Below are 20,017 nucleotides of genomic sequence, written 5' to 3' on the forward strand. Positions count from 1 at the left end.
GGTACTACAAAGAGCCACATCACACATGTGGTCTTACAAACACACTTCCTCTCACACTTATATGAGATAACATAAAATGAAAATCAATACGTTTCCAATTTTCAAAGCGAGATTTATTGTGTTTGTGTGTTTGAATTCATATTTGGAGCCGTTTCAAAGACAAATGTCTGTTTTACTGCAGCAGAGACCAAGTTGCATCTATCTATCTATCTATCTATCTATCTATCTATCTATCTATCTATCTATCTATCTATCTATCTATCTATCTATCTATCTATCTATCTATCTATCTATCTGTCGGTCTATCTATCTGTCGGTCTGTCTAGCTCTCTATCTATCTGTCTGTCTGTCTGTCTGTCTGTCCGTCCGTCCGTCCGTCCGTCTATCTCTCTATCTATCTGTCTATCTATCTATCTATCTATCTATCTATCTATCTATCTATCTATCTATCTATCTATCTATCTATCTATCTATCTATCTATCTATCTATCTATCTAGCTGTATACATAGATACATACAGAGATAGATAGGTAGATATGAGCACATGAGCTATTAAGAGAAGCACATGTGGAGAAGACAAACTGAAACTTAAGTATCAATCTAATCATCCAAGTGTTGATCAATACTGATCCCAACTTTGGCATCAGTATATCAATATTTTAGATAGATCGGCATACCCTTACTCACAAGTATATAGTAGATGGAAGAGCCGCACACCGAAAGGCAAAGATCCATCCCTGCACTAACGTCACATATTACAGACAAGTCTTAGAGCACCAGGCTGCCAGCTGTGCTAAATATAGACAGCTACTGAACTACATACAAACTGACAGTGTTTACTTGTTGTCACATTAGCCAACAGATATGTCGGAGCACCAGGCTGCCGTTAGCGCTACATAAAGCCAGCTAATACAACGTTTGCTTGATGTAATGTTTCAAACTGTGGTGTAACTATACTGATAAATACCTTACCTTGGCGCGTTGTATCCAGTAAAAAGTTGTCTTGAACAGAGAAAATTATTTCCGACCCGACCTCCATTTAATTCCTAATCAAACACACACCTCGCTAAAAGTAATTTACAACATTGTGCTTGAGGCTCCGGGCCAGAAGGTGGTCAGGGAGTGCAATTAAAACTGATCCTCCTCACAGCATCTTCAAGCCAAGATAAGTTGTTTCATGTTTATATGCAGTGCTTTCTTTTTACAAGTCACAATGTATTTTTGGATGCAGTGGTAAACTGTACAGAAATCCCCCAAAGCCCATACAATGTTTTTGCAACAGAATCATGTTTTAAATGCAGTGCCACCTGAAGGTCCAAGGATCATGTATGATGGAAAAAAAAACAACTTAGATTTATGCTTCAGAATGCTGTAAAGCAGAAATGTGGGAGGCAAGTACATATACATTTCCAGAGATGAACTGAGGGACAGAGAAAAAAGAAACACCACGTCCTAGAGCACTGATGTAATTGAGAGGTACTAGAAGATTAACGCTCGGTACAGATGATGCATAAGGCTGTATAACCCCATGATCAGGGAACACATCTGTGTCTCCCTCAGGGGCATGTTAGCGATCCATTCTCGGGAGGATTAAGTAAAGGCTGTTACCGACTGAACTGACTCTAGTTCTTATGGAGATTTTTCCATCAACGTCCACATTGCATTTAGATATGTTTCTTTGAATTGTTCGATTTTTTTTTCTTGCTATCCTTGATTTAGCTTAAGGATTCACTTTACTTCAAGTGTCTGAGGACTGTTACAGGAGAAGTAAAAACTCTGTACTAACACAACCCTCATAACATTAACATATCAGTTAATTAAAACCCTTTTCATTAAAACACAGTCCCAAGACCTTGGGCATAAATTATTTATTGATCTCAAGAACCATACCAAAGGGAAAGCTCCTGCTTTAACACATAATTTTTCTTTCATAGATCTCCTCTTTTATTTATGTAATCTTCTGTTAATTTAAACAGCTCTTGATGGGATTGTATCGTATTTTTAAATAAACAGAGCTCTATTGTGCCATAAAAGTTGCCCATTACACACTTTAAGATACTGAACATAAGATGGAGAACACAAAGAGATTTCGAGGCAGCATTTCAGTTTCGATCCATACATTAAAGATCCCATCGACATGTCCTACAAAGACCATATTGTTCTCCCATTTAATCCACCAACATGTCAGTCAGTCAAAGCAATCACTTAGTGTCCTAACAGACAACAAGCTGAAAGAAATAACCTTGGTACAGGGTTATTGGAGAAAGAGGCCCTGTAGATTAGTTGGACTGATGGGGCTTGGGCTGCAGAGGGAGGTGATAAGAACTTCAAAATTAAACTTGGACCTGAGAAGCTGTAGACACCTCCTAAAGAAAAACGGTTGCTGCTGGATGACACAGCGATTGTTTCTTTTTTCACAGGAAGGGACACAAAGATCGCCCACAATGTTATCTCGTCAGTCCACCGGCAAATCAATCAAGGTCCAGGCTGTTGGGAATCGACCCTTTTTGCTCTGGAATCAATGCCCTCTTCCATTCTCATCGGTACAGCAGAGATTGTCAGAGATACGGAGCAGGAGAGCCCCGCCAAATCCAGCACTTTATGTTCCAAATGGGAGAAGCTATTAACTCACTGACACATACTGTCTCTCGCCTTTTTCTTGACTTGACCTTCGCTTTACCAGCCTCGAGAGGATTGAATTGAAAAAGCTACAATAAAGCAGTTATTTCTATTGTGATATTGACATTGTAAACGTCTCAAAATATCAACATGATGTGGCAAGTACAATTTCAGTTTTTGCTAACTGCAGCTATGAACTGTTAAGCAGAACTCACTTTGGGGTATAAATGGGGATCACTGATGATTATGATACAAAAATGTGAAAGAAAATTAATCAAATGTGTCCGTTTAACTGAGTATTTCATCTATGATATCACAGCTTTGAAATGAAAGAAAAGCAATATTTATGGATGGAATTTATATTTTGATGTGCTCCTGTTTTCTTCAACGCAAATTAAATAAATTTTAGTACAAGCTCTTATTTTTGATCATGTCAAACAAAGAAAATGCAGGAAATACAGCCCACGGTTGAAGCTGACAGCTTTACGTCTCTATCCTACAACTCCCAGAGTTCCTCGGTGCAGCCTCATGCTCTTGTCTTCCTGTTTGGGTGCCGCAGCTGGAAAAATGGCAGCTGACACAGGGAGATACAGGGGTGCTGTTAGCAAAAACAAAGACCCTTCTGGTCTTCTCATCTCTGTCATTAGGTAAGTTTGTCCACACACTTTGTATAAGGTTGATAAAGCTGAAAAATGGTGTGAAAACTGTGCTTGTATGACAGAAGTTAGGTAGAGGCAGCTAACTAAAATGCTAAAGCTGGTGCTAGCATCCGCCTTCCTGTGTTGCAGAATGTATCAAAGAAACACTTGCGTGCCTGCTGTAAGTAGAAAAGTGTTGATAGTACATGGACGTATAAATAACAGCTATTTATTTTTTCCCGAATGCGAAAAATATTAGATCGTTCCAAAAGAGTATAGCTTACAAATGTTCCGCGTAAACATCTTAGAGACAACACTGTTGAACCGTTAAATGTTATCATTGAATCATTTAAGTGATAAGAAGCATGCAGTACTGTTTTTAACAGAAGTACACGAAGCACCACTTTGTAAAGTGGTGAGAATTGCTCGAGTATCATCTGCTGAATATGTATTGAAGATATAACATCACACTTTGTTGCTGTATTACTGCAATCATATTAATGTTGCGCACCCTAAATCTCATCACTGGCCGTCTCATCTGCTCTGACATGATGCTTCTTTCATTTTAATAATTTGAATGAAGTAACCGAATGAACCCCAGTCTCTGCTCTTCCTCTTCTCTTGTGAAGGACTCTGTCCAGCAGTGATGATGTTGAAGACAGGGAGACGGAGAAAGGTCGTCTGGAAGAGGCTTTTGAAACATGTGACAGGGACCTGGATCAGCTGATTGTTCAGCATTATGCAGAACTTACCACTGCCATCAGGACCTACCAAAGCATCACCGAGCGCATCACCAGCTCCCGGAACAAGATTAAACAGGTAAGAAGGAAGAACTTTTTCCACAGAAAGACACTTGTCAAATATGGTGACATGGCTTTGAAACTCCATCTCATGTTTGTGTTATTACGTTTGTTTGTTTGTTAGAGCAGTTACTTGTAGCTATGAGATTAAAATCTAATCATGTTTTTCACTCATAATGATCTGTCTTGTTAATTATTTTGAAGATTTTTGCTGCATTTCCGAGAATCTTTATTATTTTTCTAGTCCTAATTAAAACAAATCCTCTCCACCAAAAAAGAAAAATACTTGCTTGATACTGGATATGACTTACTTAATACCTGCAGTGAATTTGACACCCTAATCTAGCATCAGTTCATCATCACTTTGTAAAAATGTGTTTAGTTTGGATATGGGTAGACGAAGGGGGAGAGGAAAGAGTGACAATTGGGATTGTATAATGTGTGATGAGTCTGAGTCATCTCAAGTCATAACTTTCTCTAAAGGCCATAAAAAGAGTACATGACATGGGAGAGTTGGCCCTTTGGTCTCTTGAGCAAGTGAATGCAGATAAAAATAGCATCCACTACCCCACTGTTTTCTCAAGCACCCGTCGAAGTCAGTTATTAAAAAAATATGATCTAAGAATACATTGATTTTAGATATAGATAGATAGATAGATAGATAGATAGATAGATAGATAGATAGATAGATAGATAGATAAAGAAAATACTTAATTTATCCCCGAGGGGAAATTCAGGATATACAACAGGTTGCTGTTACAGAATTGAGGTGTTATCGAAAAACTGAGATTCAAGTCATGAAAAGTGATTCCAAGATTTCACTGAATAATATAAGCTTCAGGTTTTCAAGTATGAGGTGTAAAAACTGATGGGCAGTGTCTTCAATTTTCTAAAGTGGTGCCCTTTTTTATTACGCAGACCTGCCCTTATCATATGAGAACATAAAACTAGACTATCTGTGTTGATGCCATTCTGTTTCTTATGTCACCCCCAACTTTTATGGTTATCTCCAACTGTTTGAGGACACTCTTGCATTAAAGCTTGATGTAGCAAAATGTCAACACTTAACTTTCCTTGATGAAAGTGAGTCAGCCAGCCCAATCCAACCTTGTTAGATAACAACTGTTTTGTTTAAGGTGTCCTCCTAGTATTTATCACGATCCATGCTTGTTATTTTCAACATCATTTATTTTTAAGAGCCCTTAATGTTATTTAGGAAACAATAAAGTAAGTAAGTAATCCCATAAATGCAACTCCAGTAAAGATAGGAATGGAAGTGGTGAGGGGTAATTTTGCTGGTTTGAAAACAATGGTCTAAGGTAGTTGATCGGTAGTCTGGTCAATTTACTCAAAATAAATAAATAAATAAATAAATAAATAAATAAATAAATAAAAAAGAAACAAGTAGATTAAAGCAATAATAATAATAATATTAGTAATAATAATAGTAATAATAATAATAATAATAATAATAATAACAAAAATAATAATGATAATACATACTACAAGGAAGACAAAGATAAAGTGCAAGTTAAAACAGATACAAATTTACAAAATTATGAAAAAACAGTTAAATACATGCATGGAAAAAAGAAAACCAAAACAGTCTAAATGTGCATGGTAAAAGCAAAGTCAGGACTAAGATATGTTACTTTCAAATAAAGGCTGTGCGGAATAGGTGAGTTTTGAGTTTAGTCTTGAAGGCGCTGGGATCAGCAGTGTTATGGATGTGTTGAGGGAGTGAGTTCCAGAGGGAGGGAGCAGCTACACAGAGCTCTGTCCCCCCAGGTTCAGTGCTTAGTCTAAGGGACTGTCAGGAGGTTTGCGACTGGCGAACAGAGGGTGCAGGAAGGGATGTAGCATGTCTGTAAGGTAAGAGGGACCTGGTTGTGTTTTTTTGTGGGTAAAAAGTAGGATTCTGAATTTGATACGGTATGGAACAGGAAGCCAGTGGAGATTTTGAAGAATGGGGGTGATGTGCTCATGGGAACGAGCGAGGAGGAGGGGGCAGAATTTTGAATGTACTGAAGTTTATTGAAAAGTTTGAAAGTTTTATTACCATTATCAATTGAGCTTACCCAGTGAAAAGCTTTTCATTGAAGGTACTGCTCCACCTAAAATGTGCAACAATACAAATATTTTGCCTTATTTTTTCTAACCTTGACTCTCTTTTCTTATCAGGTGAAGGAGAACCTCCTGTCCTGTAAGATGCTGCTGCACTGCAAAAGAGATGAGCTGAGGAAACTGTGGATTGAAGGCATCGAGCACAAGCACGTCCTCCAGCTGCTGGATGAAATTGAAAGCATCAAGCAGGTGCCTCAGCGGCTGGAGGCCTATATGGCGAGCAAGCACTACCTTCATGCCACAGATATGCTGGTGAGTAAGCTCAGAGATAGAAAGAGACATCATGATGGTTTCGCTCCTCGAGACACTTCTTGTGTTTGATTTAAAGAACAGAGAAGTAAAGAAAGCGGCAAAAAGTTTTTGAAGTTGTAGGGACGTGCTGATGCATGCCAATGCATATGAGGCAATAGTGAGGCAGCATGACGCTGAAGAGACCCGTGCTGTGCACAGTACCAATACATAAACACCAGACTCCATGAAGTGTTGCTGCCAAGGTTGATTTCCTGGCGCCTGTCGTCCCTTTAAAGAATCCCTTTCCAGCCTTGAACAGCCCAGTGGATGCAGCTCTTTTACTTCAAGAGAACACCATCTGAGTGCAGAGAGGGCGCTGCAGGTGTGTACGTATGGCTGTACTCTTGTTCTTTTGATGTGTGTTTGCAGCCCGCTCCACAGGGGAGCTGGAGGATGGCGTTGAGGACTAAACGACCGGGCTCTCTGATGTCTCTGATCCTCTTCCTTCCCTTTTCCCCTCTCTCCCTTCCTCTGTCACTCCCACACATCTTCCTTCAGACTTTGGTAATAATTAGTTTGCAAGAATGGACTTATCTGAGGAGGAGGAAAAAAGAGGCATGGTGGTACGCCCAAAGGACCATGAAAAATCCTTTTTGTGGGCGCAGAGAGAAGCCTCATTCAACCTGTGCGGCGTTGCTACAGCATGTTGTGAAAGGTTGTGGAGAGTTCAAAGTCAGTTGGACGCTTTGGCTCTGTCTCGGAAACTTCAAATGCATTTTTTCTAATCACAACGGTGAAGTTTTATTAGTATGCTAAAACAAACTTAAAAGCTCTTATTTTTCCTCTACAGATCAAAACTCTGTGGGATGCATTCGTTCTACCTTTAGCTTTGGTGACATGTTTATTTAGCTCATGAATAAATAATATTTGTAATTTTACACTGGAGAGCCCAAGCTTCAACTAGGATAGCAGGAGTTTGTTGTTTTAGACAAACAATGTCAAAGTGAGAAAAATCTCTTCAGTCAAAGCTGTTTCTCTCAAAGTAGGGCTCGGCGCTATGTGAAAAAATCCTATCACAATTTTTTTTTCATATCATTCCATATTTTTTTTTTTTTTTTTGTCAGAGGGTTAAAAATGACAGATGTACTGTAGGACATTATACAACTACTTCAGATGAATAAAAAAGGTACATCTGCAAGGAGTGGGAAAAAAAATCAATATATAATATATCAGGATTTTTTGTTTGACAATATCAAAATTGATTCTTCTTCGGTATTCTTTGTAAAAAAAAAAAAAAAAAAAAAAAAAGAGAAAAAAAAACTTCAAATTCAAATTCTTCATTTCAGTTTTTGTTTATAAACTCAATTGGAAAAAAGTTACCACTTTGCTCCAGCAAGGGGTGAAATGTTTCTGTACATTTTATGGGAAAATATGGCTCCTGATCTAGTCTGTCAGCATTATCATCATCATTTCACTTTTACCCATGGTCTGGTGTTAAAAAAGCAAAGTAAAAGTCGCAAAAATTGTAAATATCCAAGCCGTGCAAATTAAATGGAATTGGCATCCCAAACATCATATTTGAATCTTATCACGAGAATAGCACAACGCCTCAGCCCTAAAATCTCCTCAAGTTTTGTTATTAGTGGGTGTGTGTTGCAGGTGATCTACTAAGACTGCGTGCACACTTGATAACAGGAGCAAACCGCCCTCTTTAAATGAGGGTTTAGCGCGTGCTACCTGCCATCTCCATGGAGAGTTTGGAGAGCAGAGTGGTCATAAATGAAAAATGAAGTTTGAAGCCATGGAGGTGGAGAAATCAGAAGTATGGGTCACAGGCTGCTGTGAGAGCTGTGTCCAATGTGGCGCGTGCCTTCCATCTTGACACCCGGACCATAGTTGTGCATACAAGGCAGCTGGTTGGTGCTGTGTCTCGGCTGACGTTGATCATAAATGCACTGGTAACAGTCCAGAGATCTGACAGTGGCTGTAGTCATTCAACTGAGCCACCAGGGAATAAAGAGGGAGGTTCATCTCCTGTGCTCTCGAGAGATTGCAGGAGATGAACGCTCATTACACACGGGTGGAGATCAGCATAGCTAGAGAAAACTCAAAGCCTCAGTTCAAAAAGTTTCTATTTCTGACAGTCCAACTGTGTTGATACGCACACAAAGATTCTCTCTTCCCCTCGTCTTTCATTGCACCTTTGGAGCCGTTTGTGTGTAACACTGTGCCGGTTTGCACCTGCCTTTCAAACGTGCTAAATTTAGACACAAAATCAGTGACCACTAACAGTTTCGGGTTTGATCACTTTATGAGCACTGAATGATTATATTTGCATCTTCTCCTCCCAGATATGATTGGCCTAATCGGATATACCGTCAAAACATGAATAAATGAGGCCCTGTCCACATGCAGCCGGGTATCTGAGAAACCACATATATCTTTCATACATGTACGCCTGTCATCCACACGAAACCACAGTTTTACACCACTAAAAGCAATGTTTTCTGAAAAGTCTGGCCAAAGTGAAGAGGGAAAACTCTGGTTTTATGGTTTTTCTGTAGATGCTGGTAAACACAGTTTCTGGTTCTCAAGCATCACTGTTGAATGACGGGGGCTCATTCTGATTGGCTGGCACTGGTTTTTATGTCTGGGAAACACTGACAAATATGGGTTTGCTGGCTTTGTGTGGCTGAATAAATTTTTTAAAAATGATTCGGGGGGATATTCATTTTGGAAAATGCCCGGCTACGTGTGTACAAGGCTGGAATTATATCGAGGAAAGGTTATTACGTGATATGTATTCGTATCGTTTTATTGCCCAGGCCTAGCTAGCCTAAAGCCTGGACAGGCTATCCAAGTGTTATTGTGACCTCTTTCAATACATATAGGATTGTGCCCTTGGTCTGTTTCCCCCCACTTCTCTTTCTCCCATAATCCCGTTGATGTTCCCCTGACTCAGCGCCTACTCAGTCCACGTCGACTCTGCACCATCATACTGCCTGGTAGTGTCACTCTCCTCCTCAGAGTCCCTGATGTGTTCATTTGGTTCCTGCTGTCACTCATTACAGCTCTCATCTGTCAGATTAAAGTCTACCTCATTCCTCCACGCACCTTCTGTTTCTTTCCCCCGTTCTCATGTGTTGTTCCTGTCGCTTTAACAAAATTAATTTGTTTTGTGGAAACAAATGCCTCCTTGTTTTAATTTCACCATAACATCTCTGCAGCTACACTACTTCCCAGCCTCTCTCCTGTTGGCTCCCACTGTCTCTCCATTTGTCCCTGTGTGTTTATGTGAGTCATATCCCTGAGGGTTGACAATTAGGATTCAGACGACGCTCTCAGTCGGTTATTGAATGGCAGTCTCACAGCCCCGTGAGGTTGGTTAAAAATGGGAGAGTGTCTGTGGTTTGTGAGAAATATCTCTCCTGTCTGTTGCTGTCTCTGTCCTCTGCTTATGTTTACCTTCCTTTCCTCATCCCCTGTTTCTGTATAACCATAACAGCCTCTCCTCTTTCCAGTCTCTTCTCTCCTCCTCTCCTGGTTCTCTTCCCCTTTTTTTTATCTCTCCATATTACCCTCTCTGCTCTTTTCTCATATCTCCTCACCTCTTTTCTCTTTTCATCCTCCATCTTCTACCTTTTCTTCCACTCTTTTCTCTATCTTCCCACTCCACTCCTCTTCTTTCCTCTTCTACCCTGCATTTCTCTCCTCCTTTTTCTTACTTCCTCGACACTCTTTTTCTCCTTTTTTCTTCCCTTTTCTGATAAATTTCTGTCATATTTCCTCTTGTTTACTCTTCTCTCTTTTCTCCTTTCCCTATTTACTCTCACCCCTTCTCTTTTCCCTTCCCTCCTCCTTCTTTACCTCTCTCCTCCTTTGTCTTCTCACTTTTCCTCCCCCTTTTTACATCTATCCTCCTTACTGTTCCCCCTTTTTCCCTATCTTCATTTCTTTTTCCCTTTTCTCCAATTTTTTTTATGATTTTCTTTCACAATTCCCCCCCCCCTTTCGTAACCTCTCTCCTTCTTTCTCTTTTTTGTTTTCCTCCCCCCTTTAACCTCCCCTCTTTTTACTACTCTCCTCCTTTTAGCTTTCTTCTTCTTCTTCTTCTTTTCTCCCCTTTCCTCCCCCTTTTAACTTTCCTCTTCTTCTTCTTCTTCTTCTTCTTCTTCTTCTTCTTCTTTTCTCCCCTTTCCTCCCCCTTTTAACTTTTTTCTTCTTCTTCTTCTTCTTCTTCTTCTTCTTCTTTTCTCCCATTTCCTCCCCCTTTTAACCCATCTCTCCTTTTTCTTCTACCTCTTCTCTCCCCTCCTTACCTTTCTCTTTTTTCTCTTCTCCTTTTTCACCCCTTCTTACCTTTCTCTCCTCTCCTCTCCTCTCCTCTCCTCTCCTCTCCTCTCCTCTCCTCTCCTCTCCTCTCCTCTCCTCTCCTCTCCTCTCCTCTCCTCTTACTCACCTTTCGTCCCTCTTGTCTTTACCCAACTTTTTTCTTGCCTTCCTTCCCTCTTTTCCTCCTCCTCCTCTTTCTTCCATCCCTCCATCAGGCTGGCTCCAAAGCAAACTCACCCGAGGCTTCATATCCCTCATTATCCTGACAGGCCTGGCTCCTCTAATGATATTAACCAACCTTCCTCTGTCATCCCAGCTCAGTGGTAATGAGATATCCCCCTCCTCACCCCCCACACAGAAACACAAGCGTTAACTGATTTACAGTTATACAATCACACACGCATGATCTTACACAGTGACATCTGAAAGCTGTATACACACACACACACTCACACACACACTCATGGGACATGCTAAGCCTCACAGGCATGCTGAGTTATTCTATTAAGCCAATAGGAGCTGATCATGCAGCGCATTAGCTCATCTTGTCACTAATGTGGCTCTCATTTGCATCAACACACACTTGACCCCTGCCCCCTCAGTCCAGCAGTCCCCCACCCCTCTGTGCTGCCCGTTCCCTCCTGGCCTGCCAGAGCCATGCAAATATCTGTCGCTGTGCTCTCTGCAGGCCATTAGCACCCATAAAAACACACACACAGGCTCACACATGCAGACTGGCAGTTTTTATTTAGTGACGTGAGAGCTTGTTAATTGAATGCTGCTACTGCTGATAAAAATGTGGGAAGACAAGAGAGATGAAGTCTTTGACAGTGTATTTGGATATATAATCTGTAGGTGAGGGACTAAATGTTCTTCCTTGAAGCATCTTGGATTCCTTTTGTAGACAAAATAGGATTCCCCAATTAGATTTCCACAGGCTCAAGTGATATGCTAGGCTCTTCAATTTATTTAAGAAAATAAGAAATAAAAAAACAAGGAAAATTTTGCTTGAAACTAGAATAATGCCTTAATACAAGTACATTTTCTCTTGTTCCATTGGTGGATTTTTTAAAAACTTGTTACCAGCAATCCAGACCTAATTTTTGTCTTTAAATAACTTGAAACATGACATTTTTCTGGACTGGTCAGGTGAATGTGGCTCATATGAAGTCTAAAAAGACATTTTCTACTGAAAATAAGACAGAAGAACCTGATAAGAATTCATTTTTTTGCTGTGCAAATTGTATCTCAAACTTTTGACTCATCAAAACTTTGGCAGACGTAACAGCTGGACACACTCCTGGCCCTCTGTCTGCAAGGAAATCAAATATCCTTCAGAAAGTTCCTTCCAGCTCTGTTCCAGCAGAAAATTTGTCTAAACACTGATTGTTCAAAGGTTTCTTAGCTTTCCCTCTTTTGTCCAGTTCATCCCAAACTAGCTCCATAGGTTTTAAGTCTACAGACTGAGGCCTTAGTACACACATAGTTGGGCATTTTCAAAAATGAATATCCCCCCTCGTTCTTTTTGAAAAATACTTTGGTCCACACTAACTGTGCAAAGCTGTTGATAAGTGCAGCTCAAGAAATGCCAAACCCATATTTGTCAATGTTTTCCAGATGTAGAACCTGCGCAGCCAATCAGAATGAGCCCCCTTCGTTCATCTATGACATTTGAGAACAGAAAACTCTGTTTACTGGCATCTACATGAAACCACGATACCAAAGTTTTCCAAAATCTTCACATTGGCCTGAGTTTCCAGAAAACATTGTTTTTAGTAGCGTAAAACTGTGGTTTTGTGTGGATGTTAGGCGTAAGCGTATAACAGTCGCCCAGATACCTGGCCACGTGTGGACATGGCCTGAGACTGTGCTGAATCACTTTATGTTTTCAGCTTGGTGCTGCAGAATACTGTGATAACTGCTCTTGGTTCGGGGTACCTCTCACTCTGTACAAGTCACAGACCCTGGATCCAGCAAAACAGCCCCAAACCGTCACTCTTCCTCCTTCATGACTGCGTACTACAACCTCTCTTTAGCTCTCCTTGAAACTGTTGTCCTGTGAGCGTCTATCACACAAGCTGTTGACTCTCCGAGACTTGTCCTCTGATTCTGTGGCAGCTTTGGCTCTGCCAGGCCTCTGCCTGTCTGAGTGTCTTTTGATGCTGAAGGAAACTCTCCTCACTGAGCTCACCTTTACTTTCTTTGCAGCTTCTTTGTAGGAAAGACCTGTTTCCTGAAATGTTCCGGTGCTCTGTCTCTCTTTCATTATTAATTGCCTTTTCTTCATCATTTTTATAGCATTACATGGCATTCTGCAGTATTGTCTAATAATTCTCACGAGGGTCTGGTTTTACCCTGTTTCCAGCTTCACTTTTATTAACACAGAAATGGTTGTCAGTAATTAAGAAAACTTGGGACACTTGTAGGAATTGGTAGCACCAACTTTGAAGGATTAATCAATCTCCAGCATTGCAGAGTAGCTTTAAGTTGTTAAAGGGCCTTTTTGTTTATTAATGTAATGTTTATAATTTTTCAGCCTATGGGTGACTTTATCTTTTTTCTTTCACCACTTATTTTTGTACTGTTTAAATCATTACATTGAAACAACAAAACAACAAAAGTTTAAAATCTGAACTTATAACCCACAATTCACTGAAATAAATAAAATCTTATCAATTTTTTGTCTAATTTAAGGTTGAAGTTGTGGTCTCAACTCTCACCTGATGATAGGGGGTAAGATCTTGGCCCAGACATCTGCGTCAAGAGAGAGCTTCAAGAGAAATGTCCCAGATTGTCCAAGTTTTGAGCCACCATTGGAGTTGGACGAAAAGAAATGAAAAGTTAGATTCATACACATTGAGAAAAAAAAACAAAGAGATGAGACCATTCTAGGCTTTAAATGAACAATTTTATCCTTTTAAAGGAGAAAAAAACGCTTGTGGGTCTTAAAAGGTACCAGAAGAACCAACACCCCCCCCCCCCCCCCCCCCCCCCCACACACACACACACACACACACACACACACTTTATAGGGGGTACAGTTCTTCAGGCAACAGTGAACCAAGCTGCATCCTCTAAGAGTGAGAATGCTAAGGGAAGCCCATTGGGCCAAATTTAGAATTGAGCTTTTTACAGCCAAAGAAATCAGTTTTAGTCTCCTTTTCAACTTTTTCTGACTGTTCGAATGCTTTTTTAAACAAGCCAATCCATATCTTTTATTGTTGGAGAGTTTTGCATATTTCTTGAAAAGTTGAGGTTGCAGCTGATTTCCTGATAGGTGATCACGGTCTAGCTGTTTGCCAAGTGCAGAGGTTTAGACTGCATCTCAACCTCTTTGCCCGCTTCTAGCTGAAAGCTGGTTAGATTCAGCAATCCAATGTGGTTACTTCCATCTTTCATAAACCAGTGAATGATATCAGGAAGACAGAGCCCATGTTTTATGCAGTTTCTACCGATGGTGTGATATTTTTTTAATCTTAAACTTCAGCCAAGCAGTTTGAACCTTTTTGTGATAAATTCTTGGTCCTTTCTTTGAGGAAATTGTGCCTCTGTCCTGCTTGACTTGTGTTTTCAAAGGTTTTCATTTGGAGTTTGCATGAACCAGAAGGGCATGTTAATAGACCACATAAGGCAAAGTCATCATCAACCAAAGGGCTTTTTTTTTTTTTTGTACTTGTAGGTTTCGGCCGTGGAGTCCTTGGAGGGCCCTCTGCTGCAGGTGGAGGGGCTTGGAGATCTGCGTCTGGAGCTCCATAGCAAGAAGCTCAACATCCACCTCGTGCTGATTGATGAACTGCATAGACACCTCTATATCAAGTCCACGAGCCGTCTGGGACACAAAAACAGAGACAAAAACGCTGCTCGCCTTCCAGGGTAAGTGATGGTTTAATATCATCCAGCTCATGTCTGAATGTAGTGAATGTTTAAGTGAGACTTAAATATCATTAGCGTAGTAGCTCATTTGCCTGGTAGGTATTCCTGTTCTGTGGTAAGTTTCTCACTAAGAACAATAAGTTAGTGATACAGTATACTTTTAAATGATTTCTCTTACAGCATTGTTACTTTTATATCTTATAAAAAGTAGAAAAATACAAAGGGAGTGGGGTTGATAGAAGTCACAGATTGTTAGCCAATGTGTGTTGTATCTCATTTGTCGGCCTGAGGTGCCAAAAGCCTTGATTATGCGCCCGTTATGAAATCACAGAAAAGCTTTCAAAGGATTTTATTCCATGAAAAAGTTTAGCCTGTGTAAATGTTGCTTCATTATAAGTTATTCCATGGCAGAGACGACTTGGCAGTTATTTATTGTAAGAAAAGGGGAAGGCAAGCCAATTACTGATGAAAACAATAAGATCTTGTTGAACTTGTTGCTCAGATTTCTTTCTCTTTGTACTTTTTTTTTTTTGAAAGTTACAATGAAGCAGAGATAAACACCGCACATCATTTATTTCAGAAGAGAAATGTCGCTTATTTACACATAGGATATTATACAAGATGCACTGAAAGTTGTAATGGGTGTTTCTGAAAGGGCATCAAACATATTTACCAGTTTTATAGTGAACTTTGAAGGAAGCAACCTTGTTTTTAAAGCTTGAGGATTATGTTCGTCACCAGTCATTTTCAGAGAAATAACAAAACATCAGAATTTAAGACAGCCGTGATGCTTCATCTGATGAAGTCGGTTTTGCATTGATCTCCTCGCTGCCTCTGTGACCCGAGGGCCGGGTTGGTAGTTTCATGATGTTCCTGGATTACTTATCAAAGATAATGCAGCACACACACACCGTTGATGCTGTTGTATTCAGAGGAAGGTATTAAGTTTAAGTGTTGTTCCCACTTCTACACATGCCTGCCTGTGTGTGTGTTTGTGTGTTGTGTGTGTGGGGTGCAGTAATTATAGTGGCGGTGGGTTGCTGAGGTACAGTGATTTATTACAGAGGGTCAGCCAGTGACAGGTCCCGGCCTTCCTGTATTGGGTCGCCTCTAACAACAAGCCTGCCTCCATACACCCGACTCACTTAGCAGGCACACTGTGTTTATACCGCCCAAGTTAAAGGACCTGGATTGTGTCCACCTCAGGCTTAAGGCTTGATAAATGGCTCATTGGAAAGCAGCAGCAATCCCACCCAGAGATGCAGCGCGTTTTGTTATAATGCTAGATTGTTTTTTTAGAGAGCGACAGGTTTGTGGCTGCCTTTCTGTAACAGCATGCTAAACTTTTATTTGAGAACAAGAAGACATTATTTGCAAACTTTTGGAGTCAATATAAGGTCGGAAACACGAAACAAAAAAGCAGATTGTTTGAAAAGATGACTCAATTTACCAAACTAATCACTTTTTTTTTCTTTTCTTGTCTCTTCCAGCTCCACTGGCAAAGACACATCTCAGATGCCTGCGCTGGATGTGAGCAGCCTTTCTACTCCACGCAAGCTTTTGGATTCTTCACAGTTCAGCACACCTGGATCCAGCAGTGGTAATGCATTTATTCATCATTTTAGTGCGCGATATCAGAGAATAATGGAAAAATAGATGTTCATAAGTAACTTATTCCAATCAGTGGGCCAGGCTTAATCTGTCCAACATCTGTTGAAATTAAAGGTCCCATATTATGCTTCTTATCTGCAGTTTAATATGGATCATTGATGTCTTCATAAAATGGTAGTAACATGTTTTGGTCCAAAAAGCCAAAAATTCAAGCACAGCAGCATTGTTTCCAGGCTCTCATAGCCCCTCTGTTCAGAACGCTCTGATTTAGTGGGCGTGGCCTCCATATGTAAATGAGGCACAGCTGATACCGCTCCGCTCTTCAGCGTCACTGAGAGCGGCGCCACAAGCTCAGAGTGCACAATGTTTAGAAAACAGGAAAGCTTGTTTACCGTAACATTACAGGCTAAAACAACAGGCTAACTGCAGCTAAAGTTAGCGTCCTGAAGCTAACACAGAGACAGGAGGGACACTGAGGAAAAGCTCTTACATCTGCTCCACAGCACCCAGCATTTAAAACACTCACATTTCCAGGGTCTGAGGTTTGTTGGTAGATAGTTGGTAATGCGCCTGGATTCAGGACGAGTCTATTCACTAGCCCTCTGTTGTACTGTCCAAAGTTGGAGTCGGCCGTGAAGTGACTAGCACACATGCACAGTTTTACTGAGTGTAGCTGGCACATTTCCTTGATAAATGAGCTCTAGCCACTTAGTCTTGTCTTCTTCTGAGATGGGAAGCTTGTGCATGGAACTATGTGGCTGTTTACAGCCAAAAACAAAGCAGTGATGGCTCTTCAACTTTGGCATTCTCCTTCCTGCTGCTGGAGAGATTTCTCTCCAGCAGTGGGGAGGGGAGTGGGCGGAGAAGGGGTTCGGGGGTGTCTGCTCCTGTGGACCAATCAGGTCAGACTCGCTCCTGATTGGTCAAAAAAGGGAATCGCTGACGTCAGCAAGTCCCCAAAATCCAAACAGCTTGTTTTAGGTCAGGATTTTACATCCACTAGCACTTCTAAGTTCAGGTTTTGTCATTAAATATCACATTTTGTGAGCTGGGAGGAAAGCCAAAGACCCACAAATTTCACTAAAAGACTTAATAAAGTGATTTTTGCATAATATGGGACCTTTAAAGTAGTGCTGTCAGGCAATTAAAAAAATCAATCTAATTAATTTATATCATATCTGCTTAAGGTCCCCAAATAAAGAATTCGAAATCTAGGACATTACAAAATCGTAGTGCATGACTAACAAAGAAATACACGAAGAAGAGAGGATTTGGAAATTATAGATTTTTTCAACTGGCCAATTTTGAAATGTCTGTATTTGCTGCTATTGATATCTGTAGAAGCGGGGTCTGGCGGGGTCTGGCGGAGCTTGTCAGTCAAAATCCTGCTCGTAAACTACTGTGGGTGAGAGCGGTGCTCTCTTTGGATGAGAGCTCAGCATGGATATGGGGAGAAGATGTGAGATGACAGAGACATAGCGAGACGCTGCAATTTAGAAAAGCTCAGGCAGCTCATGCTCCAACTGAGGATGTGTCGTGGGAGTTTAGAGAGAAAGAGCGGCACCAATGTGAGAAAAGATGACAGAGATCATGGAGAGGATCAAAGGATGGAGCGCAAAGATGAAAGTGATCAAAAAAGTACATTTGTTCTGTTATTTTGGATCAACAAAGGAAGGGAAGAGGGACATAAAAGAGGAGAGTCCACTCTTCTCAGGTAGTTTTGGTGTTTAAATAGTCATGGAAAACAATATTATTTGGGTCTTGAAAGATTGTTTAAGATGCTCTAAAAATGGCTCACAGCCAATGATTTAATAGCATTAATTCTTATAATGCATTCATTTGCGGTGTCAGTAATTAATCTGGTCAACGCGTTAAAGTGACAGCCCTAATTTAAACACCTCCAAACATCATATTTTGTGTGAAGTTTCTTATTTGAGGTATTTAAGCAGTCACAAAAAAAAAAAAAAAAATCACATCCATAATAAGTGAATTCCCCGAAAATAATTAAATGAAAAATTGAATAAAAAATATGTGACAAATGGAGCAAGTTCACTTGGTGTGGAGATAATTGTACCTTTTTCAGTGCAGCACTTTTGGTTCAAAGTAGATGTTTCCAAAAATATTTCAGTGCAGAACAAAAGTAATTTGACCACTGTATGCGGCTTCTTTGTATCCCACTAAAACACTAGTCTCAGAACAGTAGCTTATTTAAGAAATCATCTTACAAAAACACTTGATTTGCTGTGGGCTCAAACAGGTGTGTGTGCCTGTGAGGAGGGCGAGGGACTGCACAGAGCAAAGAGTGCACTTAACACAGTGTAGGTCTTGTGTCATGGGGGAAATAAATATCAAGACTCTCACGGAGTCATGGAAACCAAACCAGCACAGGCCTGTAGTCAGTAGCCCTGTCATTAAGTCTTAATCTTGAGAATCTGGTTCTGGAAATGGAGACTTTATGACCACGGTCAATCCAAAGACCAAAATATTTCAGTTTATCAACACTTACCAGCTTTCTGCCATCGTTGCACACAAAGTTGTTTATAGCAGTTTATAGTGTTTGCAGTAGCTCAGTCTGTAGAGACTTGGTTTAGTGGTCGGAGGGTCACTGGTTGCAGCCTGGACGGGGACCAAGATAGCTGGGGAGGTGTTGGCTTACATCCCTGAGCACTGTTGGGTGCCCTTGAGCAAGGCACTAAAACCCCAAACTGCTCAGGTGTATGCTGAGAGTGCAGCACTATCACTCTGACCTCTCTACTCAGTGCATGTTTTTGTGCAGAAGTGCTGTTGTTTGTGCATGTGTGTGTGTATATAGCATGATTCAGAGTGTAAAAAACAGAATTTCCCAAGAGGTTTAATCAAATATATCTTCTTCCTCACCCATACATCTTCCCAGTACCTTTCCAGTTTTGTACAATTCCAAAAGATGTGAGATTGATCAATATTTACTTCCCCACACAGTCTTCAGCGTGTTTATGGTGTGCTTGAAAATGCACTTTTTGTCTATTTTTCCAACTAAAAAACTTTCCACATCCCGGAGGTGGAAGTTGTTTACTGTATGTTGCTTCTCTGTGTTATCATCTGTTTTCCACTTGTCTTGTCCCATTTATTCATCGTTGCATTTTTAGACCAAGGGTTGGGATTGGACGTTGAGTTTTTGGCGCACAAAAAACAGTGTACAGTGTGCACATTAACTGATCAAACCTTTTTCTTCAACAAAAACAACATGTTAGCATGTCAAAAAAACCTCAAATGGCACAGTTGTTTTAACACACAGAGATAACAATATGCAATTCAGTGTTCCCATGTAACCAGTGACCCTGTTAACTGGTGAACTTTGGCCAGTGCGTCAGTAGTAGTCATCATTATAACGACTGTTGTAGATGTGAAGAGTCCTTGCAAATCCCTCTTTGAAAAAAAGAGTTTGGAAGTTAAAATACAAAACGACTCATCCATTTTCACAGGCAGTTTTTACAACATTAACCATCTTAGCAACCAGGTAGACAAAAATAGAACAGAAATATGAAAGATTAGAATAAACTTTATTTGTCCCTGAGTGGAAATTCAGGAGTCACAGCAGCATTCAAGAAAACACAACAAAAAAGGGGTGTAGAAAGTGCAAAAAGGTCCATAAGAAAATGGATGCTGACAGCTTGTCCATCATTATCCAGTTCAGCCAGCCTCCACCTCCACAGGGTCCAGGACTGAGCTTCTTCAGCAGCCTGTGAGTAGCCTGATACTACTGTACCTTTTGTTATTCCCTCTGTTGCTGGGTTAGCATGGCTCGCTCGT

At 40.5% G+C, this 20,017-nt stretch overlaps 1 protein-coding gene across 1 annotated transcript in view; it reads left to right on the forward strand.

Annotated features, from left to right (window-relative positions):
* The first annotated feature begins 3,143 nt into the window (after positions 1 to 3,143).
* Positions 3,144 to 20,017, forward strand: part of exoc4 (exocyst complex component 4) — a 198,302-nt gene continuing 181,428 nt past the window's right edge. The window contains exons 1-5 of the mRNA XM_074698040.1: positions 3,144 to 3,266; positions 3,887 to 4,076; positions 6,239 to 6,433; positions 14,424 to 14,617; positions 16,108 to 16,217. Of these exons, the coding sequence (XP_074554141.1) occupies positions 3,148 to 3,266; positions 3,887 to 4,076; positions 6,239 to 6,433; positions 14,424 to 14,617; positions 16,108 to 16,217 (808 nt within the window). The 5' untranslated portion in view covers positions 3,144 to 3,147. The remainder of the gene's footprint in view (positions 3,267 to 3,886; positions 4,077 to 6,238; positions 6,434 to 14,423; positions 14,618 to 16,107; positions 16,218 to 20,017) is intronic.

Source organism: Halichoeres trimaculatus, unplaced genomic scaffold (assembly GCF_033239565.1).
Source record: "Halichoeres trimaculatus isolate MK-OKI-2021-1 unplaced genomic scaffold, fHalTri1.1 fHalTri1_scaffold_21, whole genome shotgun sequence".
Classification (NCBI taxonomy): domain Eukaryota; kingdom Metazoa; phylum Chordata; class Actinopteri; order Labriformes; family Labridae; genus Halichoeres; species Halichoeres trimaculatus.